This window comes from Pseudochaenichthys georgianus, chromosome 6, assembly GCF_902827115.2.
Source record: "Pseudochaenichthys georgianus chromosome 6, fPseGeo1.2, whole genome shotgun sequence".
NCBI lineage: Eukaryota > Metazoa > Chordata > Actinopteri > Perciformes > Channichthyidae > Pseudochaenichthys > Pseudochaenichthys georgianus.
Window position 1 is genome coordinate 17,737,997 of NC_047508.1, and position 26,034 is coordinate 17,764,030.

The 26,034-nt window shown below is 42.2% G+C and overlaps 1 protein-coding gene across 1 annotated transcript in view; it reads right to left on the minus strand.

Moving 5' to 3' along the window:
* Window positions 1-5,259: 5,259 nt before the first annotated feature.
* Window positions 5,260-26,034, minus strand: part of LOC117447603 (neural-cadherin-like) — a 109,343-nt gene continuing 88,568 nt past the window's right edge. Inside the window, exons 24-33 of the mRNA XM_034084369.1 lie at window positions 25,335-25,462; window positions 25,073-25,200; window positions 23,195-23,318; window positions 21,196-21,379; window positions 20,753-20,919; window positions 18,030-18,294; window positions 17,099-17,282; window positions 15,185-15,435; window positions 9,808-9,962; window positions 5,260-6,228 (exon numbers count right to left, since the gene is read on the minus strand). Coding sequence (XP_033940260.1) covers window positions 5,704-6,228; window positions 9,808-9,962; window positions 15,185-15,435; window positions 17,099-17,282; window positions 18,030-18,294; window positions 20,753-20,919; window positions 21,196-21,379; window positions 23,195-23,318; window positions 25,073-25,200; window positions 25,335-25,462 — 2,111 coding nt within the window. The 3' untranslated portion in view covers window positions 5,260-5,703. The remainder of the gene's footprint in view (window positions 6,229-9,807; window positions 9,963-15,184; window positions 15,436-17,098; window positions 17,283-18,029; window positions 18,295-20,752; window positions 20,920-21,195; window positions 21,380-23,194; window positions 23,319-25,072; window positions 25,201-25,334; window positions 25,463-26,034) is intronic.

Here is a 26,034-nt window from a genome sequence, read left to right on the forward strand (position 1 = left end):
GCTGGTCGAACCTCCTCTCCGGCACCGGAAAAAAATTGTTAACAGTCAGATGTCAACACGTCGTTAGTTGCTAGCCGTTAGCTGCCGCTGTTAGCTGTCGTTAGCTGTTAGCCGTTGTTAGCTGTTAGCTGTCGTTGTTAGCCGTTAGCTGCCACTGCTAGTTGTCGTTAGCTGTTAGCCGTTGTTAGCTGTTAGCTGTCGTCGGTAGCTGCTAGCTAGAGATGGCAAATCCGGATCATTTTATGGACTCGGAGTCTTCTGAGTCAATCATTGAAGAGATCCGGATCATACGAGTCATTTGAGTCATTTGAGTCATATGAGTCAGCATGACCAAGACCGTAGAAATCCTACCGGTGGCGGTGAAACCGAAAAGTTGTTGCATTTAACCAGCATATTAAACTAACGTTACATTAACCTCCGCTACACAGTCTTTTGCTTTAATAAAACATGTGTGTGTGTGTGTGCATTTTAAAAAATAAGTGTTTTGCATTATATGTATATAGTTATTTTAATATGTTCCTGTACTTAAGCTAATTTTGCACAATTGTGTTTTCATTTAATAATAATAATAATAATAATTGTATAATTACATTTTATATATTCTAACTGTTTTGCAATTTTCTATCATTTGTTTCTTTTTGTGTGCCATGTTCAAAATAAACGAGTTTCCAAGTAAGATCCTTATTGGAAATGCAGATATTATTACAGGAGACTGTTGCACAACATGACCATTTTGTTAGAAGTCTACACTGAAACTTAATTTAGAGCCGGAAAAATCGCGGGATCCGTGAATCCAGGTCAATGATCGAGAGAGACCAGTAGCCTACGAGGACTCAGAGCCGTAACATATAGCAGGCAGCAGATCCAGAGATCCAGCAGACTCGTCCCCATGCACGAATCTACAGCAGACTCAGCCCCTCCTCCGGCTCGCACGGCTCCCGCGAGTCCCACGGCTCCCTCGACGAGTCGCAGCAGACTCAGAGATTTGCGGACTCACGGCTCACTCACGGCTCACTCACGGCTCACTCACGGCTCACTCACGGCTCCCGCGAGTCCAACGACTCACGGCTCACTCACGGCTCACGGGACTCTCGCGGGAGCCGGAGGAGGGGCTGAATTTGCTGTTGATTCGTGCATGGCGACGAGTCTGCTGGATCTCTGGATACAACAACGTTGTAATGTGATTGTACACGTTATAAAGAGAGTAAAGAGTGACGCAATTTATAGTTTTAATTGTTACGTCACATCAGGTGTAGGACTCAAAGGACTCGGGTTAATCGAGAGGGAGACTCGTCACGACCGGCTCATTACTAGGATCCGGGTTAATGATCCGGATGAATCATGACTCGCCCATCTCTACTGCTAGCCGTTATTAGCCCCTCGTGGTTAGCCGCTAGTCGTCGTCAGCTAGCGCAGCCAGGACGTGCAGCCGCACGCCCCGAAGAAACAAGCCCACGAGGTAGCAATCGAGTTGCTGGTCGACCCAGCAGGTCGTGCATCGACCCCCTGTTGGATGGAAGGCTGATGCGGGAATGGCGAGCAACGTCCCCAGCTCTTCTGCGGGGCGCGCACCGAGCCTCAGTCCGCGTGCCGGTGGCAGCCACGGATGATTCCAAAAATCCCCGGCATTTCGAGAAAGAAACATGAGTTCCTTTTGCCGTGTTCGGGTCTGTCCCGGAAACTTCTCGAGACTTGTCAGGGTCACCAGTGTAGTGCCGAGAGATATGGAGTCAGAGGCGGTGCATCGAAGGTACAAAAGGGAACTTTAATCACAAGCTGCAAAGGACATGTTGTCGGGTCGACAAGAGAGAGAGCCAAGAGGGCACACCTATTTATAGGTAACCCATAACATGTCCGTGTGGGAACAATAACCGCAACTGTAGTTCCAGGTTTGAATTATGACCCAGTGGTTAAATAGGTGGTCACCACACAAGCACCTTTCATACAGGGGATTGCAGTTCAAAGTGCTTTACATCAGTACGAAATAAGATATAAAATCAGTGTAAAACAAGCAGCAAGTGCAAAGCATAAAGTGGGATAAAAATAATGCAGATATATTATATATATATATATAGTTGCAAGAAAAAGTATGTGAACCCTTTGGAATTAACTGGATTTCTGCATAAGTTGGTCATAAAATGTGTTCTGATCTTCATCTAAGTCACAACAATAGACAAACACAGTCTGCTTAAACTAATACCACACAAACAATTATATGTGTTCATGTTTTTATTGAACACACCATGTAAACATTCACAGGGCAGGGTGGAAAAAGTATGTGAACCCCTAAACTTTAGGGGTTCACATACTTTTTGTCTTTAGGGCCTAAAGACTTCTTCAAGAGCTAATTGGAGTCAGGAGTCAGCAGGTGCGGTTCTAGGGGGGGCAGTGCCCCCCTAACACTGCCCTCTGACCCCCCTGTGGCCCCCCTAACAATGATTTATTTTTTTAAATGTTAAATGTGTTAAATATGGTGTTAGTGCAAACATAAACATAAATAAATAAGTGTACTGAAACAAATACCAATAACTGTATTGCATTGTTTTCTTATGCGCAATTACTTCATACTGTCTAGTTCTCTTTTTCGTCCTGCATTTATTGTGCCCCCCTCAGAAAATAACTGGCCCCCCAGTGGCCCCCCCACTCAAATTGGTCTAGAACCGCCACTGGGAGTCAACCAACCTGGAGTCCAATCAGTCACGGCTGACCGACACACCAAATTGAGTTTGGGCGACAGGACACGCTTCGTCTTCCGACTAACGAAAACGGCCGAAATTGGCCTGGTGTGTCAGGGCCTTAAGGTTTAGCTTGTGACCTCTGGAGGGGCCTGACCCCTAGTTTAGATTGGTATAAATTAAAAACCAAGATACATTTTTCAGGATTTTTTACTTTGCACAATTTTATACTTCAAGTAGCCTACATGTTGCAAATTATACATTTCCATACTTTATTTTTGTATTGTGTTATTAGTACTTCTATTTAACAGATCGGAGCACTTATTTCCACCACTGGTGTTTTGATGACGTCTTTGCTCTAAATATCCAATAGTTTTTCAGGTGGGTTGAGATTTGGTGACAGTGAGAATAATAGAATATGTATCACATATGTGTGTTGTACTTACCAAACCATTCAGTGATGTTTCTCGCCTCATTATCAGGTGTTTTCTTTCTACTTGCTTCTCAGGCTCTTTTTTCAGTTTGCTCCTGTCACCATGCTGCTGCTCGTGGACTTACAGTGTCCTCTAGAGGCTGAAAGTTAAATTACATCTACTGTATTGCAATTAGTAAATGATATTTTGCTCAGTTTACTTTTAAATGTGACATCTGACTTTTTTTAAATGAACAGTTCACAATCATGTATGTAGGTCTATTCGAGATCATTCAAGACTGGTTTTGTGTAAGTTGCAGAGTGTTGGAGATATCAGCCGTTAAGTATCCTCTCAAATATAACAATAAGGCGCTCAAAGCGTATACAAAATACATTTGAAAAACTCAAGAGCAATGTCTCTTTCAATATCATTACCTGGTTACTCAAGATAATCCACAAACGTAGGTGTGAGCATTGTCATAGGAACTTCTCTTTTGAAGCACATCAGAAAATGACCGAGCACAACAGTGTCAATGGGTAAATACCTTTACTCATAGACACTGTTGTGAGTAAATGCCTTTACTGGTAAATAGTAAATACAGTCTATAGTAAATGCACACTTCCTACAGGGCTGAGATCAAGTTGGTGGATGTAGTTCAGTAGAAGCAAAATAGTTCCTGCATGCAGCTGCTCACAACAAGGTCTGCAGATTATCTTGAGTAACTGGGTCATGATTTCAGGAAAAAAAGTGTTTTTCATATTTTGTTGGTATTTAGAGCACCATCCAATTCCATTCAAATTGAGAGAAGGCTGACATTTCTAAGGTTGATATACTCAAAACACATCAAAACTATCAAGATAGATAAAAAGCCTTTCAAGTATGAGGAAAAATACGTTTTAGATTTTGGGGTGAACTGTCCCTTTAAGAACATTGGACCATTTATTGATCCAGGAATGTTTAAATGTAGCCCCTTACCATCAATGACCTGCAAACAGATGCAGCACCGTAGCCCCATTTAAAATCCTGTTTTTAATTCAAATGTAGACTCTTATTATGTAACTGTTTATACATCAATAGGTAGAAAACACAGCAGTAAGTACAATTAGCATTTTAAATGTAGCTCAATATGCATACAATAATTGGGCAACTTTTAATAAATGCAATTAGAGCATAATTGTAATTCATGACGCCAGAAACAACCATGAACTCATTCCTTAGATCCTGCTTTTGGGAGGAAATCCCACCAGTGTGTACCGCAGAGATAAACTGCAAATCTGAAGTAATGTGGCACCAGCAGCTCGCCAATAGGTGGCAGTGTGCATTCATGAAAACCAATCAGGACACAGATAATGACTGAACAAGACCACATCAGAAAGATAATTCAGTCATAATATTAATAAACGTACAGAAGCAGATGTACTGTAGCATTAATGTAGTGATTATCTTTGAGCTCACACAGCGAGATCTGGTACTTTATATGTATACGCCGAGGCTCATGAATACAAAATGGATCAGTGTGAAGCTCCTTAAAAACCCACAGGGAGTTGAAAGCATCCTCTCAGCCTGCATATATCTTATGATACATTATGTAGATGGTCGGGTACAGACATCAAGACCATCATGTGCGTGCAGCCGCTCGGTGAGGGTCCCCGGCGGCTCGCTCCTGTGTCACAGCTGTTTAACTCCAGTAATGCCGGATAATTAAGTATGGTGTAGGGCGACCTGCTGGGACCCCCACGCGTCTGAGTTCATGCAGGAGACTCCCAGAAGCTCAGGTCAGAAGGCTCTGGACATGAATGATTAATCCTGGAAATTGACTTAGCTCTTCTCATCAAAGGCTCTTGTTGCTGGTAATAGTTAGCAGAGTAGATCTGTTCCAGTTAGTCATCCTAATCACCAGGAATAAAGGAAGACAGGAAATATGTAGAAGATGAATCAAGTGCAGGTAATAAGATATTACTTTGTCTCTCCAGAGCGTCTTCATAAAAAAAAACCCCATTTATGATGAAAGTTGTTCTTGAACTTCAAAAACGAGATATTTAACGATCACTAATGCGAACTGGTGTCGGAACAAGATCAAGCCTGAAATATTATCAAAGATAATTATTTATTTAAAAGGAAAAGGATAATACAAATGAAACAAAATCAGTTTTGCCACATAAATGATTTCATGATCATTAACGGCAACAAGATCCCGCTTCTCTCGCAGGAAGCTCATTTGCAGTCTTACTTGCAGACATTACTCTAGAGAGCTTTATGACATGGATACTTTTGACACTGGGCACTTCTTGAAAAGTGCTTTCTGTGGAGTAAATACTGTACAGTGCAATGCCAAGTAAACAATACATCACATCTGATCATTCATTGGTAAACATTTTTTATATCAAAGAACTTAAATGTTCAAAGTTTCATCAATACAGTACATTTATAGCAGACTTCACATAGACCCTGGGCAACCTCCCAGTCTCTGAGTATTTCACATTTAATTACCTCCCTTTGGAATTCCACCAAAGCCTTCTGATTGGTGTTGCTTTTCTGCAACCTTCAGTTCGTTTTCAGCGAGTGCAGCCTCACCCGCTCTTCTCGCAGTTCAGCTGCCCCCTGCTCTCCTTCAGTTAGTCTTTCTTGCCCTCTGGAGTCTTGGAGTCTCCTCTCAAATCGCTGACCACGGCTCGGAGGGTTTTGAACCTGTCCATGCGGGCGCTCTGGGCCTGAACTCTGACCTCTGAGCACTGAGCCACACTGAGGGAGCTGAGGGAGCGCACCGCCGCCAGGCCGTGCTCCTTTCCGTTGGGGCGGCGTGGCGTTGTCATGGTGCCCAGCTCCCCCGGGTGCTCCATGTCCCTGATGACCTCACACAGGTAGCGGGCCAAGTCCTGGCTGGAGAAGGAGAGGGTTTTGTGGGAGCGGCGGAAGATCAGAGGGGAGGGCAGTGTTTCTGTTTCTGTCTCTGAGGGGGGGAAGGCCAGGCGCAGAGCTATAGCTGCACTGCCATTCCCATTAGACACCCCCTTCTTGTTGTTGTCCTGGGGAAGCTTAGTCTGTGGGTAGGAGATGATGCTTTGTGGGTAACTGTAGCGGAGCGACTGCGCCGGGCTGGGCTGGAGGGAGCGCTGCAGCTCCACCATATTAAAGGCGTTCTGGAAGACAACAGAGAGAAAAGCAGACGTTTTTCCCCCCTTTGCAATCTTTTTTTTGGGGGGGGTTTAAAAGATAATGAAAAACAACACTGCCACATGAAAGTGCTCAGAGCAGTGAAACTAAGTTAATGCCTCTGCCAGTGAATGAAGCTTCAGACTACGACTAAGATCCAGCGTGTTAGAAAGAGATGTTGGCATCAACAGCTCCATTGATCAGCCAAGTAATTAATTATCTGATTGCAGAGGGGGGTGGAAACTGCTATTACCAGCACTATTAAAACAGAGGCATTAACAGCTATTGGTGTCTACTTGCTTAATTTCAGCTAATTGGCTTCCCAGATCTCCAGAGAGCTGATATTTGATTATCATTTCAGGGCCACAACAAACACCGTTCAAATGTCTCCGTTTGATTCTTTATCTTCTTCACAATGCCCTGAAACGTTTCCAATAACAAGATGGAAATCATAACTTAAAAGCAGTGCAATGTTTACAAGATGGTACGTTTCATTCCATTGGGGGGTTTTATGCAGCAATTTATGTAGGAAATGTCTTTATTTATTTAAAGGAAAACACAAAATCAAGGCGCCAGTCGACCAATCAAAAAATATAATGTAATAAAATGCATAATGGCTCTTTTGTTCAGGGAAGCAACCTCACTTCAATAATAAATTAACTCATTCTAATACATGTATAACCCCTTGGATTTCAATAGCTCAAAGTGTTTTTACAAGGTTGGCTCATTATTAAAACTTTCTGAACATTCAAAACATTATACCATATAACTGTTTTATGAGAAGTGTTTATATTTTGCAGAGAGAAAAATATAATGTAACTAGAGAATGTAATTCCTGAAGAAATTGCTAGTGGGAATGCTTTATGCTGAAAAGCTGACTCTGAATTGCTATGCTGAAATGTAATGTGTAAGAACAAAGGGAAGAATTTAGATTGAAATGATACATGAACACTGGGGGCTTGAATGTGTGATGAGAGAAGAAAATAAAGTAAAAAGGCTTGGAAAAGCAGCAGAATATTTGAACTGCAAACTTTTGAACTAACTTGATGGCGAATGATCTGTCGCCATGCCAACGACATTTGATGACATCCCATAATACGCTTATATGTGTTGATGGCTGCATCGTTACCAAACCTGTGAAGTGTTGGGCCGTTTGGAGCATTTTCACTGAAGTTATGAGAAAACAGTGGCAACGGCATTTGAAGAAATCTCAAAACTGTCCCGTAGATGTCTTCATGGCTGGACTGTTAGCACACGAAGTTTGAGCACTTTTTGAACATTTTCATAGGAGTTATACATCACATTACTCTCTCTCTTCTCGTGATCGCCCTCTCTCTCTCCTCTTGATCGCCCTCTCTCTCTTCTCTTGATCGCCCTCTCTCTCTTCTCTTGATCACCCTCTCTCTCTCCTCTTGATCGCCCTCTCTCTCTTCTCTTGATTGCCCTCTCTCTTCTCTATTGATCGCCCTCTCTCTCTTCTCTTGATCACCGTCTCACTCTTCTATCACCCTCTCTCTCTCTTCTCTTGATCACTCTCTCACTCTTCTATCACCCTCTCTCTTCTCTTAATCGCCCTCCTCTTGATCGCCCTCTCTCTCCCTCCTCTTGATCGCCCTCTCACTCTTCTATCACCCTCTCTTCCCTTGATCGCCCTCTCTTCCCTTGATCACCCTCTTTCTCTTCTCTTGATTTCCCTCTCTCTCCTCTTGATCACCTTCTCTCTCTCCTCTTGATCGCCCTCTCTCCCTCCTCTTGATCGCCCCCTCTCTCTCTCCTCTTGATCGCCCTCTCACTCTTCTATCGCCCTCTCTCTCCTCTTGATCGCCCTCTCTCTCTCCTCTTGATCGCCCTCTCTCTCTTCTCTTGATCACCCTCTCTCTCTTCTCTTGATCACCCTCTCTCTCTTCTATCACCCTCTCTCTTCTCTTGATCGCCCTCTCTCTCTCCTCTTGATCGCCCTCTCACCCTTCTATCGCCCTCTCTTCCCTTGATCACCCTCTTTCTCTTATCTCGATCGCCCGCTCTCTCTCCTCTTGATCGCTCTCTCTCTCCTCTTGATCGCCCTCTCACTCTTCTATCGCCCTCTCTTCTATTGATCACCCTCTTTCTCTTCTCTTGATCGCCCTCTCTCTCCTCTTGATCACCCTCTTTCTCTTCTCTTGATCGCCCTCTCTCTCTCCTCTTGATCGCCCTCTCTCTCTCCTCTTGATCGCCCTCTCACAGGAGAACACTTCACTGTAGGGTTTCAGCCATGTCTCCACTTTAGTTTGACTCTTTCTCTTCTCTTCTCTTGATCGCCCTCTCTATTCTCTTGCTCGCCCTCTCTCTCTTGATCACCCTCTCTCTCTTGATCACCCTCTCTCTCTTCTCTTGATCACCCTCTCTCTCTTCTCTTGATCACCCTCTCACTCTTCTATCACCCTCTCTCTCTTCTCTTGATCGCCCTCTCTCTCTTCATCGCCCTCTCTCTCTTCTCTTGATCGCCCTCTCTCTTCTCTTGATCGCCCTCTCTCTTCTCTTGATCGCCCTCTCTCTCTCCTCTTCATCGCCCTCTTGATCTTCCATGGAAACGGCATATGATGACACCCCATAATTGACGTAGAGCTGTTGAGGACAGGACCTTTAACCATTATCTGAAGTCTGCTGCTCTGAACGTGTCAGTTGGAGTTATGACATCATCGTGTTCCATGACACAGGTGTTTATATTTAAGCTAACGAGGTGTCCAGAGATCAAAGGTTTCCATTGTTCTGAATGAGGGATAAACCTCTTACATGTGAACGTTTTGTCGAAGAACCGTAACAGATATCTGTGAAATTTGAAAACGTGAAGCATGTCAAGGAAGTTGAGTATCTGAAGTGTAATTTTTGTGTATTTTCGGGTTAATAATGTGGCCTTTTTGGCAGTTTAACTAAAGGTGTGCAGCTGCTGCTGTGAGGAAATATCAGCCTGAAATTACAATGGGCTTTAATGGAGGCCTGTTGAAAGTTGTTGTCACTTCAATGCCCTCAAGAGGCATTTTGTTTAATTATTTTTGCTTATTTATTTGTCATTTTTCAAGCTACGAGAAGGCACATTTCAAACTGTCCTCCACTCTAACTCTGACATCACGCACTCTGCCTTAACGAGCTGCGCAATGTTAAAGTTAAAATGTGATAAATTATGGGCTATATCTCTGGAATTATGAAAGTTATGAATGAAAAAAGTAATAGCCATCGATTCCCGACCGAGCTGAACGTTTTGATGTTTGAAAGGAGTTTCTGCGATGTGGAATGTGGGAGAAGAAGAGGGCCAAAATAACAGGCGGAATAATAAAGAATTTCGTGCTGCTAACAGTATTCCAACTAAATAAGAATAACAAGTTAACTGTTTGTGAACCATATACATCGATTACACACTGACAGACAACAAAATACTGCAAGGAACAAATAAGAAGTTGGTGGATATTTCCAACTAGATCCACACACTTGAATGTTTGTTTATTTACTCTCCCTGCCTGTGCAGTAGTAAACACCTGTGTGTGTGTGTGTGTGTGTGTGTGTGTGTGTGTGTGTGTGTGTGTGTTTACCTGGTCCTGCTCGCCTCCCCCTTCCTCGTCGTAGTTGAGCACATTTTCTCGGATGTCCTCCCACTCGCCATGGTGCGCGGACACATGGTACACACCTTCTTTCAGACCTTTGTGTCTCCTCCAGCAGGAGTACAGGAACAGGCCCAGCATCAACACTGAGGGGTGCCAGAGAGCAGGTTAACACAGCGGGAGCGCACACACACACACACACACACACACACACACACACACACACACACACACACACACACACACACACACACACACACACACACACACACACACCCACACACACACATAATTAAAAGGAGATGCTGAGCAGAAAAACACGTCTTTGGATGTAAATGAAATTGACAACATGAGCGGGGAGAGTGATGATGCAAACACTGACATACTTAGCACTGGCTGTAGGATGAGAATATAGATCCTTCACCAAACATCCTTTTTAAATAAATAGGTAATACATACTAAATGGATTTTCCATCACATTAATTTGTCCTGTTAGACGTATTAGATGCACTTACCATAGTTAAGACAAACTAATGGAGCATGCATGGAAACAGAGGCAGCACCTTTCCACCTATTCCCATTGATGTTGCATCTCTGTTTCCTGTCTTATCAAAGACCGCAGCTCCTTTGGAACCTATTAACTGAATGCATACTCCTCCCAGCTTAAACTCTAAGCCTTGGTGGCTCTGCTGAATGTGGAGAGGAATGCAGCGTGAGCCGAGCAGAAAAGGTCCTAAAGCATACACATCAATCACAGCTATTGTGTGCTGAATTATACAACATGGTGGACTGACCTTTAAAGTCCATTAATCTCAACCAATATGTTTCTCCCATCTGCCATCCCTCTTTCAGCGTCTCCCTTCTTCACTATCTGTTTTTTCCTCATTCACCCTTTCTTTTTTTGATCTCCGTAATTCTTTTTATTTGTCTCTCAGTATTGGAGCCTCCTTCTGTCTTTCTTCTTCTCTTCCCCTCTCATTAAGTCTCTCACGGTTGCTGTTTTCCAGTCCCTCTCTGGCCCGTGTCTGGCCCTAGCTTTTATCTCTCACAGTCGATGGGATCCATTTAAACTACAATGGTTTATATGGTGCGCGCTAAGTAGCAGTTTAATTGGAAATCTTCTGAGAAATGCAAGGTAATCACATTAGTCTGGATTTTTTAAGTAATTGCTTCGAAATAGAAGAATGCACCGACGGCTCTTTGGGGTCACACTAACAGGCAGGTATTCATAAACAAAGAGAGAAAAACAACTCCCCGGGAGCTGATATTCGCTTCAGAGAAAAAAGTTATCTCAATTAAAAATCATCATCTCTATTTATTCACTGCCTGGAACATATTTACCACTTCAGCTCCTGCACTTTTATTTGTAATGCTGCTCTGAAATTATTTAAGAAAAGAGAGTGTGAGTCCCTCCTCGTTCCTGAGCTGGCCATTCTCAGTATGGGCGGAGGGGGGGGCTGTATTGATCAGCTGATCCGGCCCTTTCACCGCTGTGCCCGGAGCGCCCTCGCAGAAAAACACCAGAATCTCGATGAGGTAGGTGCCAAGCACAAGGCGGCGCTTCTTCTCATCCCCAAAATTACCTGCTCCGAGGGTCCTGCGCTCACCTCAACCCTTATTAACACCGCCTCATATCTATACGAAAAACGTACGCCTGCAACCTCAACTGCCCAGATTTGTACGTGTGTGTGTGTGTGTGTGTGTGTGTATGTGTGTGTGTGCAGCTACATTCCAGCGAGATCAATATCACTCAGGGTGGAGAACAAACATCTCAGTCATTCATCAATCCATAACGCTGCTGCCTCTCTGCCCTGTTACCGTTGCCATGAGCAGGGTATTATGATGTTAGACTGGACTCCAATGTGCATTATGAATGAGCGCCAAGTAAACAACTACAACCCACTTGATCAAAAACACTAAACCCCGTAACTGCCTCTCTCAGTCTGAGGTTAATGAGAAAAAATGAGCTGCGAGGTATAGGACGAACATCAATGGGAGGATAGGGGGGAAAAGAAACAATATGATGAACGAGCAGAAGGAAACGAGACAGATGAGAGATGGGAAAGAGTTGAGAAAATAATTTATTTATAAATCTTTCAGGGAATGAAAAGTACAGGCACTTTACATGATCGCTTAACACACGGACCATATGGACAGCTAATTTCTTCCATTCTTCAAAAGCCATAATGTCAGATTTGATGTCGGACTAATGAGTTTCGCTCAGACTTCAGATCATCTGGCACTGTCAATAGCACACGCTCGACATTCTGGTCGGCCCGTGATGGCTTATGTTGAACTTAATAATGGATGATCATTTTAACTTTTAATGCATGTTGAGGCAGAGAAGGAATCCCCCTTTAATTTAGCACCCGGCCAGCAGCCTTACTTAGTGCAGAGTGAGAGAGCATACTTATGCAGTGGATCCTGTGGTGAGGAGGGCCATCATTAAACTGCTCCATATTGTATAACCACCTGTTCATCCAACTGCCGGATTCCTCTTGTTTCCACATTCAGAGCATTTTATCCTGAGGTAAAACCAGCTCTTCTTTTTGCTTTCAGTTTGAGAGAAAGAATAGTTTAGCTTGTTTTATTCACTCTTTTTTCCAAGGTGTGAAAATGTAATTAGAGTCATCAAAGACAGCTCTTTCCAATCTGAATTATATTACGGAACAGACGGTGATTCTTGGTGAGGTGAAAAGTTGTAGCCTTGAATATAAATGCCTTTGCAACAGCGGGCGAAACCTTTTCAAATGGAATGCACCTTTTTCTTTGGTTAGCATGCAAGCATGAATTGTTATGAAAGATGCCAAGGACACACTTTATCATCTTTGAATTCATTATCAAATATTGAAGACCGCTTTATGCGTTTCACTCTCAAGTGTCAACATAACTGATGTCCCAATACTAGCCACATGCCCTGGAGGGAACGTTGAGTCAGTTATAGAGGCAGGGACAGTGTAGTGAATTGCCCAAGCGTTTTATAAGCCTGTCTCTGACAGAAAGACTCATAAACAGTGATGTGGCCCTACAGACGGCAGTGAGCGCAGCAACATGCAAGCCACTTACACACATTCCTCCTTCAATCTTAGTGAGGACCAGAAAACCACATTTCCTTTACTATAATAGCCGTAATGCCTTAAACTAACATAATTAACCCATCCTTTTCCTCGGCCTTAACACTGAACTAAAGGGACAGTTCATCTTTTCTGTAGAGATATCGATGCATATACATTTAACAGGGCCCTGCTGACAGCAGATGTGGGCAGATATTGCATCTTAATCCTATTAGATTTTACCACAGTTTATTACACCATCAACTGTGCAATTGTATTAGACTATCTACATCTACATTAAGCTCACACATTAACCAAGTAATCAGCATTTAACAAGCAACCAGTCCATGCTTCATTTCAGCTTTTCTCTTTAAAAAAACAAAACACTTTAAATGGAAAAACCTTAGACTAAGACTGCTGATCTAAAGCTCTGGAAAATGCATGTGTTGATGCATTGGGAAATCAAATAGAAGATTAATCTTTGAAGAAAAATAGCTATTAGCTTCATTCAGATTCAGGTTTAGCTTTAAAACACCTTTTCAGATTATAAAATGTGTTTTCCCCCCACAAAATGTAAACAAATATACAATGTCTCCATAAATATTAAACAGATATACTATTGCAGCTACCTAGCTAGCAGTGTTTCGCTTTACCTCGGATTGAATTAACTTATTGATGCTGGGAAAAATAAAGTAGTTGAAATGTGCTTTCTTCAACAAAGAAATGTATCCCAAATTATTTGTTGAGTACTACAGTACATACACGTAATTTTACCCATGTATTCATACCATTTTGCCTCAAAGATTTTAAGACCCTACTCCTCATCCATAAAGCAGTCAGAGATCGGGCTCTGGTATACATTTCTGAACTTGTGACCTCTTACATGTTAGGAAGCAGCCTTAAATCATCCTTTAAGTCAAAATCTTCAAAGGGAGGCTTTTTCCATGAGGTTCTTAAAACTCACATACTGTACCCAAGGCTTGACAATCCTGTTTTTTTACTTTAAAAATAATTTTTGCTCTCACCTGCTTCTTTTCACACTATTATAAACTCTTTATTAATCTGAATTTGCTTTTAGAATTGTCTTGTTTAGATAATGACATGACACATCTGATTAAACATGGTTTGTTGTTGTAGTTTGTTATCGCCATACAGAGGCTTTAATATTAATTTAATATTTTCTCCCAGTATTTTTCATTTAGTTGTGAGACTATAGTTAGTTCAACATTAAGATATGTTTTAAATCGCTTTATTTTTCTAAGGATTACATTCCTCAACAAACATTCAAGGGCTGTAGAAAATCCAGCTTTCCAACATGACCACCTACTTCATCTTAAAAACATATTTCTCAGTCGGTAGCTAGAAATATATATATATGCTGAAGTAATAATTTAAATGTAAATAGCAGAAAATGGTGGAGTATCCTCAAGCTAGCATACATTTAGAAATACAAAATGGACAAACAGCTGATATGAACGGCTACAACTTTTTAGCATTTTGGCACATAAGGTTTTTATAGATTACCTTGATCACCCTATCCCGTGTGTGTCTAGTAATATTATAATGAGACAGAACATAACCAATGTATAACCCTATCTAACCCAATTCTTACTCTAGAAATAACCTGAATAAGGTAAGAGACAATACAAAGTTTTCCCTTCAAATAGCTTCAAATAGTGTACATGTGCACAGTATTGACACATTTAGGGCGGCTTGGGAAACAGAAATGTGAAAGAAAATCTGAAAAAAATATATCAAGGAAGTAAAATGGGTGGATAGTGGGATATAAAATAAGTTGGACAGATAAAAAGTAAGGCGGTAAGGGAAATTGACTTCTGAAGTCAGAGCGTAACATTGGAAGAGACAGGGAACACAGAAGAAGAATATAGAAAAACACATAAAGGAACTCCACGGTTCTCTGGGGACTTGTACAGCTTCCCCGTGAATCACAAATTAAGACATACAATGTTTCCCTCCCTGCTTGTCTTCCAGTTTTGCTTCATATTTCCGCCAACAACCCATGGAGAAATCACATCCTGCCACAACTCAAGAGATCAACAAGGCTAACAGATATATGTATGTAGATTTCACCGGGGTGGAAAACAAATAAAACAGGAGATGTTACAGACATGGTGCAATGATTATACCATGAAGACAAGAACACACATAGAAAGACAAGATGAAAATCAATGCAGTGAAGATGAAAAAGAAAGAACATGGCAAACAAAACAAAAAACATTTAAGAAACATAAGAACAGATGAGGACACGAGTTCCGGTTACCACAGGTAGAAGATGACATAGTCAACATAGCTACCTAGAAAGGCCAAGACACAGATGCTGATGGCGAACATGGAGCTGAGGCTGAGGCTGTTTCCGTCCACGTTGTGGAACATGGCGAGCGTCACCTCGCAGTGGCGTCCCTTGTAGCCTTCGCTGCAACGGCAGGAGTAGCGGGATGGAGAGTGGGCCACGCAGGTGCCATGGCGACAGGGACGGCTGGCGCACAGCGTGTAGACGCACACTTTACCAAGGGAGCTCTCTTTGGTGATGTGGCCTGGAGGGCACCTGAGCAGAGAGATGGCAGTGTAAGGCAAAGAGACACTTGGGGAAACTGTCAGATAAAAAGAGCATTGACTTCTATCATGATGAGAGTTAGGTCACCTAAGCTGTCAGTGTACAAACAAATCCCTCAGGAGTAACACCTCTTACATGAGATTCAAGATATGCTTTAGAAGGTTCTAGCGTTGACTGTACTGAGATAAAACAAATGAGGAAAGGAACTGAGAAGCTAGGATTGGCTTTGCAGTAGAAGTCCCACAGTATGTTTGTACAAAACATTCCCTGAACATCATTCACCCCTGCTGCCCCCTGCCTCTCTCGGCGCTGTGTGACCTGAGGCTGTGCAGCAATCACAGAATATGGATATCCAACTGCAGTAGAAAGTCCCACGCTGTTTCAGAGTCCTACATTCACAGCCAGGGGACTCAGTGGCCCTGCAGAGTTTAAAGGGGCAGCCGAGACCGTGACAGCCACTGCTGCTATAGTCTGTTCTCTCAGGTTGACGTGATTAGACACACCGAGTAAGGGCTGAGCTCAGCCAAGCTGCCACCTGGTGGACACTTCAAGGGTGCTGCAGGAGACTCACATTGTAATACACTGATGCACAAATACTCAAACCTAATCTGCTTAGTCATTATGAAATGATTCATAAAACACACAAAAATAAACATTAGTTACAGCTTACATTTTTTTCATAAATGTTATCTTATTTAAAAGCTTTACGAGACTTAATTTGAGAAAAAAGACACTATTAATAATTTGTTGTTTGTTTTTATCATTTAGTTTATTTAAATCCCAACTCAGAACCTGGTTAGTGAGGAATCAGCTCTGCCAACACTGACACAATCTTCTGCTCCTCACCACCACTGGCTGTCTACACTGCCTGTGTTTGATCATGTTCTTTTTAGTTTTGTTTTATTGTTCTGTCTTTTTAGTTTTTATTTAAGTATTCCAGTAATGTATGTTGCATGTTTTTATTTGATTGTATTTACTTGTTTAAAATGGAATGTGTTTTAGGTTGATTTACACAATCTGTCCAGGGACTACAGATGAAAAATGACACGCAATGTCCCGTTAAATAAATGAATACATAAAAGAATGAGTGGGTTCTTTTTTTAATCTGTTTTAGGTTATTTGTCTCAATGTAAAGCCGTTTAAGAAAATCCTCTAAAAACATGAAGTCTAATATCATAATCATTATTATGATTCATCACTAAATAGTGACATGGTTGTTTATCTTTGTTTCTTTCAAGGCTGTTTCCCATTTTATCTTTGCTTCAATGACCATGCAATCTGGTCACACATGATTTGTTTTCTTTGGGGAATTTATTTTGTTTGTCATATGATGCTTTGGAAACTCACACATAAAAATGCAGAGTTTGTTTATACCTGACAAATTATAATAAATAGCATTCAACCTAACGTGACCAGTTGTTAATGTTGTGAATGTGTTAAGTGACATTTAAAGTTCCTCCCCGAAAGGTTATTATTATTCTATCTACCTTCAGTAACAGTACTGTGCGAGTGTATTTGCCTTGTGGTTTTCTCATTGCTGGTGTTCCTAATTTAATATAAGAGAGGCCTTGCAGTCCTTGTCTCTCGATGTATGCGCATACTGTAAGGCGCCATTAACACGCCGGGTTATTCATTCTGTATTTATTTACAGCACCTGCACTCGTGGTGTCTCCAGAGGTCCACGCAGACCAGGGGAGGGGAGCAGTGATGATTCCTGCAGGCGTCTGAAGAGCAGCCGGCAGAGACCCCCTGCAAGGTGACCACCTGAAGCCCATCTGAAGGCGGCTCCTCACCCAGAGGTAAGGAGCGGCTGTTGAACCTCACATCTCGCAAACATCCTGGTGGGCAGAGGGGAAAAAAGAGAACGGGAGGGTAAGAAAAAGAGTTTACAATGCCAACAACCACCAGTCTTCAGGCGAGATCTCTTTATGCTATTTTCAACATGGCAGTGGAGTAAACACACACACACACACACACACACACACACACACACACACACACACACACACACACACACACACACACACACACACACACACACACACACACACACACACACACACACACACACACACACACACACACACACACACACACACACACACACACACACACACACACACACACACACACACACACACACACACACACACACACGCGCTGGCTGAAACACCTGCAGACTGACGCACAATCGCAGAAAATACACAAACAGCCCGAGGCCAAGCTGTCAGTATGGAGTTCTTTTTTCTGCTTTTTAGAAGGATATCTTCTCTGCTGGTTAGTTTGCTCACTCTGCAGGACGCATGATGTCTAGCACATCTTTTAAATACAGTTCAGTCCCACTATCTCGCTTTCTATCTGCTTGAAACTATGGGATCCAACCATTTTGTCTGCGGTAAGGATAAGCACTGAATTATGTATATGTTCAATATCTTTAACAGGTATACAAGTAGCTGTGGAGTCCACTCATTTGCCAATGAATATATTGATCGTTCACCTCATCCATTGATTTTCTCCGCTCAACATTAATTCATTCTTCCACTCATACAGTCTCATTAAACCGAAACACGTAAGTATCCATCTACCGAGGAAGCTCCTGTTGTGTCCCGAGGGAAAAGAGTTTCCGAGCATCACGGCGGAGGGGTCGATAATGATCTCGTGACTCCGCCCAGGCGAGGCTGTGACTTCTAGTCGCCCCCCACCCCCGTCCAGTCGCAGGGTGAACTCCCTGCCGTACCGATCCAGCTCCACCTCATGCCACTCTCCATCACTGAGGCGGTGGTGGGGCAGTGTCAGGTTGTAGTCTCCATCCCCGAGGTTGTAGAAAACAGCGAGTAGACCCTGAAAAACCTGAGAAGCACAGCGAAGCTTTGCTGATTGAAATGCAAGCATTAAAACAGGAAACCTATGAAATAATAAAATATGTTTTTATAGATGGGCTATGGATTTAGTACTAGGCTTCATTTGGAAGACTTATGCATTGTTAAAACTAAAACAAGCTGCTATGTTTTGTCATCAATCCTTAGCGAATACAAATTGTTATATGAGGGTGTCACACATTCTAATCCAGCTGACCTGGACTCCTGCCATATTGATGATGGGCACAACAGATCTTCAACATAACAACATCATAAGAAGTAGGCCAGCTGCTCCAGAAACATGTGAATGTATCTACTAAGAACAGACCCTCTGTGGTGAACCTGCCAGAAAAATGGCATGACAATTTCAGTGGCAAAAATTAATTCAGGCAATTTTGCAGCTATGATGCTTTGCAGCGCCGCCGCACACATGACTGTGTGGCAGGAGCCGGAGCCATCCCGAAGGGAAGGTACACAAGGAACAACAATTATCTACAGCAGTTAAGGATGAGCGAACACAATGGACCCAACCAATGAGGGGCTCCCATAACTGCTGCTTGTACATGTCCAACGCTTAATTGGAAACAGTGGGGCAAGATAATTCACATTCAGCCCAGCCTGCATTAACTATTGCTCCCTCAGTATGGGCATCTCAACGCTTCTCCCCCACTGGACACACTCTCACAGTAAAAGCTGACGTTGCTCTCCCGTCTGCCTCATCCTGCTCTCAACAAAAAATGAACAAAGGACTCAATCAATACTCAGGAAAAAATCTGAGTATACAAACTTTCTGCAGCGCCCCCAGAGATCTATGCAATCACCATTAGGCGCAAAAAGTGTCTTCCTGAAGTCTGCATTTCTATAGAACTTTCAAATCACATTTAAAGCCAAAATAGTAAATGATTGTAGAGTGTTACTGCTCTTAAGGGTCCTGGTCTTTGCCAAAGCTGAGCATGCCAGTCGCTCCCCGAAAAAACCCTTCACAGAGCATTAGATGATGTTGTTCTTTACAGAGACACCATATTCCTTGGAGAGCTGCATGTTGTTTATACCCAGCTGGCCCTTGCTAACCTCTGTGTGAAAGTGTGGTTATTTATTCAGTGTGCACTCTATCCCATATCTACCCATATGAAAAAAAAAAGAGACAGCCCTTTAAATTAGGGCTTGTTGTCGGCAAACACACCAGGCTTAGGCTCAAGTATTGGGGCGGTGGTGGCGAAGTCGATAGGGACTTGGCTTGGCAATTGGAAGGTCACCAGTTCATGTCCCGGCAAGACCAAGTGCTACCGAGGTGTCCCTGAGCAAGGCACCGTTCCCTACACTGCTCCCCGGGCGCTGTTCAAAATGGCTGCCCACTGCTCCTAACACTAGGATGGGTGAAATGCAGAGAAACAATTTCCCCACGGGGATTAATAAAGTATATCAAAATCAAAAAAATCAAAAAAAGTATTTCTAAGAACTTTGAGACAACCGGAACAGACATCAGATGTTTTATACAGCTCAGCAGCTCCGCTCCAGAGAGGCTTTCACAGAAAGGCTTCACAGACAGCACACAGTGAGGGTTACAGCCTTTTCCTCTCCCCGTCACTGCGGGGACTGTAACAAGGGAAAGGGGACAACATTGTTTTTCCTCATGAAGTAAAGACCCATAGAAGAACAAGATATGAGGGCGATGCTTTTACACAAAGCTGTCCAACGTTTAACAAGCGCAAAGACAAGATGCTTTCAAAGACAGATCCGTGTTACCCTAAACGAGACAGGTGTGCCGCAAACAGCTGCACCTGTGAGTTAGCCAAAACACCAATGACAGTCCTAACAGAGCCATTTACTTCCAGGTGCTGTTTACACTCGACCTGTCACTCAAGAGAGGCCTTGACGAAACACTGGCTTCAAATCCACTCAAGAAGGTGTCAGGCGTGCTATTATGGAGGTTTGGCAAAGTGAGGTAGACTTGTCTCGAAAAGAAACTCAGTGTGAGCACCACTCCACTCCGAGCTGGTGGCAAAGGGAGCAGCATGACTGCAGACATGTCTTTGAGCCTGACACTCGAAACAGACTGTGTCAAAACCCTCAAGTTCAGAGCAATGGGATCTGACCTTCACTTAAGAGCACTCTCTCCTTAAATTACAGTGCACACAGTTGCATTCTTTCCATATTGAATCATTAACCACAGAAATAACCTTGAATAAAGAAGACCTAATTTCTTAAATAGCAGCCTCTCAATAGCAGTATTCTTCAGACTCTCTGAAAGAGCTTGTCGTGAACATACATATGTCAATCACCCGGCCCCCTCAGTATCCACCCATATGTCTCCAACCCTGATATTACTCACTCTCAGCCTGACAAGCGTTTTCCGAAATCATTGTCCGGGCCCGAATTATCATCTTAAGGCCTACGGAGAAGACAATCAGAGCTGTCAAGGTGGTGTGGAGCACCAAGCCGCTACTCACCTCTAAGTGTAGGTATTCATGCTGCTCCTGGGAGAGCAGGCTGAAGATGACAGCTGCGGTAGCACGCGTCCGGACCCCGACCTGGAACCTGGTCCGTCGCGCAGGCAGCGACCACAAGAGCTGGAACTGTACGTGGCTCCGGATGTCGAAGGAGAACTCTGGCACAGCTTGTCAATCAAAAACACACAAGGCTTGTTCAATTAATTCAGCTGTCATGTGGGAAATGCGCGAGGATATGGCAGTGAGGGCTTGCTGTTCTGCAGAAGCACTTTCTGTAAGGCGAGGTTATCTTCACACTGCAGAAAAGTGACGTTTGGGAAGGTAGAATATTCCCCTATGGATTCACTTTGTGAGTTTTAAAATCCCCAACTCCACTGAGATCTGACTGTTCTTCCCCTGAAAACTTTGTGGTCAATTAAAAAAACAAAACGTGTTATTCTCACCTTGATCACACTGAGGCCCTGTAAAGCCAGGTTCACACAGGCAGCTGAAGGACCCCCACTCTCCATGACAGTAGCCCCTCTTGCCGCAGGAGGACAGGGGCTCCATGTCGGTGCAGTGGTCATCAATAAGAGAGCAGCCTGGCACAGTGTTGGAGGATTCAGCCGGGGAACCAAGGTCGTATAGCTGAGTGGCAGAAGAAGAAGAAACAAATACGACTCAGTCACCGGAGGAGAATGGAAGGATTCTGTACTTACAATAATGGTAAGTGAATGGAGATGTGATTGCAGATTGAGAAAGAAAATTGTATCTTATCATTCAATTTAGGATACCATAAACCGATGTGATTGCTGATTGCTTAATGATACATTGCATATTGATTTACCACACACAGTGAAATTGCAGTGGCGCAGCAGCAAAAATATGTAAAACATTTACCAGAATACTAAATACATTATGAATGTCTGCTATATTATATACAACAAGAATACAAGGAAGTATGAGAAAGGAAGAACTATACACCATGCATACATGGTATAGCAGGGTACATAATCAAAGTAACGTCACGATATGCTATGTACAGTATGTATATACGCAAGTAAGTTCTGCCGTTAACTTACAGAGTAACGTAGTAAGAGTAATTTGTATTGAAATTCAAATTGTATTTGCTGCTGTCACACCACTATACTTTTTATGCCACATTTCACAACATGTTGTACTTTTGACAGCTATAGTAACTACTCATTTTGTATTAAGATTTTACATTCACAACTAGGATCACCTTGCTTAGAGAATGTTCTATCCAGCATTATGTAAAGTATATACATTTAGCTCCACCAAAGCCATTTACTTAACGATATTAAAATGACATGACATGGTATTTGGCATACACTTTAATACTGTAGATTAGCCAATGGGAGCAATTTGGGGATAGCTATCCCTCCCAGGGGATTTCTCTAAGACTGCACCAAGTTAGAGGACTGTCTTGTTGTCAAATCTTTTTGGGAGTTTGTTCCTCCAAGGCTTATTTTGGATGTGTTACAGTGTTTCTCAAACTTTTTCATACCAAGGACCACTTAACCAATACAAAAACACTCGCGGACCACCTAACTCCACAAATATCCAAAATCACATTGTTTTTCTAGAACAGATTACAAATCGCCGAAAATGGTACAAACAAGTGGCAACATGTTTGATGAAGGTGTTGCGCTGGGCTATATCATACAATCGAAAGTGAAACTTAAGCTCGCTCCATTGCGGAGATATTCCCGCGAGAGTGCGTAAAACTTTAATTTATTAATTTATTTAAAATGTGAAATTGTACCAATATACTCACGGACCACTAGGGGGCGCTCACGGACCATCAGTGGTCCGCGGACCACACTTTGAGAAGCACTGTGTTACAAATTGCACGCATGTTTACTACAATCACACAGAAAAAGTTAAATATGACAACAATATTTGTGTTTGGCTGTGATGATACCATGTGCCACTGTGTGCGTAATGTAAATGGTGTAAATGTGACCGGATATATGAGACTCATCAACTGTTTGTATTAAAGTGGTGTATCTCTACCAGCAAGCAACAATGCAGGTCTGTGACCCAATAAAACCCACCATGTTCTTTGGTGAGAAACGTTAAAACAGAAACTATATTGAGAAGGACACCACAGGGCATTTTTAAGTACAATCCTGGATATAGCACTATATATTTAGTTTGTTGTGTTCTGGTAGTGCTTAAATAAATAATCTGAATGCTTCTTTTATAACGTTCCTTTTTGTAAACTATTTTGTAAAAGTATATATTGCACATCTGCAATAACAGGTGTAAAAACAACCACATGGATCCCCCAGCACCTTCTGTATGTGGTCAGCCATCCAGACAGGTAAACACAAATCAATAGAATTACAATTCAATACAGAAATCTCTTTATCTACAACATATGTTATAAACAGTCCCCGGGCATTGTGTGTTTATTTAACTGCCTGCTCCACACAATACCTTGCTGTCCAGGAGCAGGTTCCTTATGCATCCAGTGTAGTGTTTGTGCTGCAGCTGGGGGTATTCGTAAGATATGTTCTGGTTGACCCCTCCGAGCTGCAGTACATGACTTCCATTCAGGTACCTGGGAAATAAAAGCAACTTTCAATAGAAAATAAACAGAAGAACAGAAAAGGAAACGCCACCATGTAGGTTCCCAAGGTTAGAATTCATAGCGCAGCTCTCAATATATAAAGAAACGCAAGCACAGGAAAAGGAACACACTCCTTATAATCCGTCAAGGTTAACATTCATGGTTTATTTTCCTGCTGAGGGTGTCATCACTGTTACCGCTCCCAAAGAAATATGACATCTTATTCCATTTATTTTTCCCTTATTGTGAAAATAAATGCATGTATAAATTGTATTTACCTGAAACGATAAATACACACACTCTCTTGCCTTGAAGAGATAAAAAACTCAATGTATTTCAATGCTAGCTTAAATACATGTTCAATGACACAAGTGTTTATATGACCTAATAGGAAAACAAGGCATCAGGGTTAATGGTTTTCTCTTGTGTAAGTTATTCAAATGAATAGCAGTCGTAAAGCCCTGATGTACATAGTTAAACTTCATCAACTCTTAGCTTAATTACTAAAACAAAACAATCAGCACAGTGCCAGGCCCAGCCCGCAATGGGGGAAAGAAATTGAGCTGTGACTATGTACACAAACAAAGTCAGACGGATTAATTGGCATTTTAAGAAAATCATATCTGAGGATTTTATTAACAGTTTCTCCCCTCCAGAGAGGACAGGAATTAAACACTGTGAGCTCACAACAGTCTGAGCCACGACCCGACTTGATTTCAGTAACAGATTCCATGCAGCTGGTGATTAACACCTTTTAAAACACAACTCACGCCTCGAGAACTGCCTGAGTATGCGTATTTCTTGAAATAAAACCAGAGGGAAGGACATTACTATTTTATTTTGAAAGATCATAAGCAGTTAAGGTTGTAAATTATTACTTTTAGGGAATATAAGATGCTAAAGATCCTCCAACTAGGTTGTGCATGTTGTCAGGGGATACTTATGAGCCGAATCAACTGACAAAGTTATTTAATATTTGATAAACGGACAATTTATCTGCATCTGTTATTTATTTGCTAATTACTATTAATCAGGTAATCAATAAATATTAATCAATCATTTAAATATTAGGACCTAATCCAAATTGTATTACACATTCATTGCTACTGCGTTATCTAATCTTTCGATCCTAAAAAAATAATACAGAATGTAATAATAATATGTATTTTGTGTAGTGTTGCATGCCAGCACACCTAAATCATTAAAACACTACTAGACTAATATGGTAGAATAGAGGTAACCCTTTAGTATTCCTTGCATAAAGTTAAAGCAGTGTACCTAGATGTCACATGTATGCAAAGATTGACCTTCATTTATAATCTTTCACTTTTAGCACCTTTCAAAGTGCTGTGCTGTGACTACTAATGCTGCTATATGTGTTTACCCCTGGGGACATCGGGCACGAAAGACACTGACCCCATGGGCCAGGCATCCTTTTGGATTTATAAACAGCGAAAAAACAAATCCTTAGAAGATTAGTACAAATGCAACTGCAAAAAAAACTCCAGCAGGACCTCTGGAGGATTTCTAAACCCTATTGTTGGTTACCTCAAGCCAAAAGACACACACACATTACACTCAGTTATTCCTACACCTATACTGTATGTACCGTGTATCTATTCTAAATGATGATACATACAGCGTGTTAGTTATCCCCTGATGAGGTACTTATACACCCTGTAGGATTCAGTTGTTCATATTGTACACTGCTGGTCACATTGGATCCACTGCATCATTGATCTTACTTGTCCCTGTTGGGTGTGACCCCGCGGATTTCACAGGATGAGCGGTCTTCTGTCATTGCCCATGAGTCCACGCCTTCTGTCTCCATGACAATCGCACTGGAACATCGATCGAGAGTGAGGTGCACTTCCTTTAGATCGGGGGAGAACGGAGAGAGGTCACTGCTGCTGCACATGTGGATATATTACAGCATGTATCTTAATCTGACATATCCCTACACTCGGGTAGACGTGTTGAGGTGCTAATGGGGATCGCTTCTCTTACTTTGCTGTTGCTCCGCACATCGAGGCGGTGCCAGCGCCTGTCAGTCACACCGACGTTATTGGTTAACTGGAGGACCAGCGTCCCAGAGCCGTGGTTAATCTTCAGACTGGGTGTCCCACCAATCAGCTCTGAGGGAAAGGACGTTCAGAGAGAAACAGACAAGATGTGAATGTCATATGCATAATGCAGGCATGTAGCAAAAACAACAAGGGGCTTATGGTAGCATCTTGAAGTCAGAACAGACAAACCGTAGTTAATAAAAAAGAGAATTACAGCAGGCAATCTTAAATCATCTGCTCACCAGAAATAATGGAACTTATTTGCCCATGGTTGTAAAAATAGGAAATAGAAATCAATCAAGAAGAAAGGTTGGTTTGACCAAATGACTGTTCACAGGGAGCTCTGTAAACTAACTATTCAGTAATGATAACACTGTTTCCAGGTTGAGATATGACTGCAGAATGTTTTTAAATATCATTTTTAAATAATGCGAGTCCCACAAATGAAATTGAATTAACTTAATATATTGGGGTGGCATAAATCTGACAGACAGACATCTCAAAACAAAACCAAACATTTCTGTATGGCCAGAATATGAGAAAATAAAGGAGAATGTTTTTAATTTGGGTAAACCAACATTTAAATCATCCCCAGCTAATACAAATAGATATGTTGGGAATTTAAGACTGTATGTGTGTGC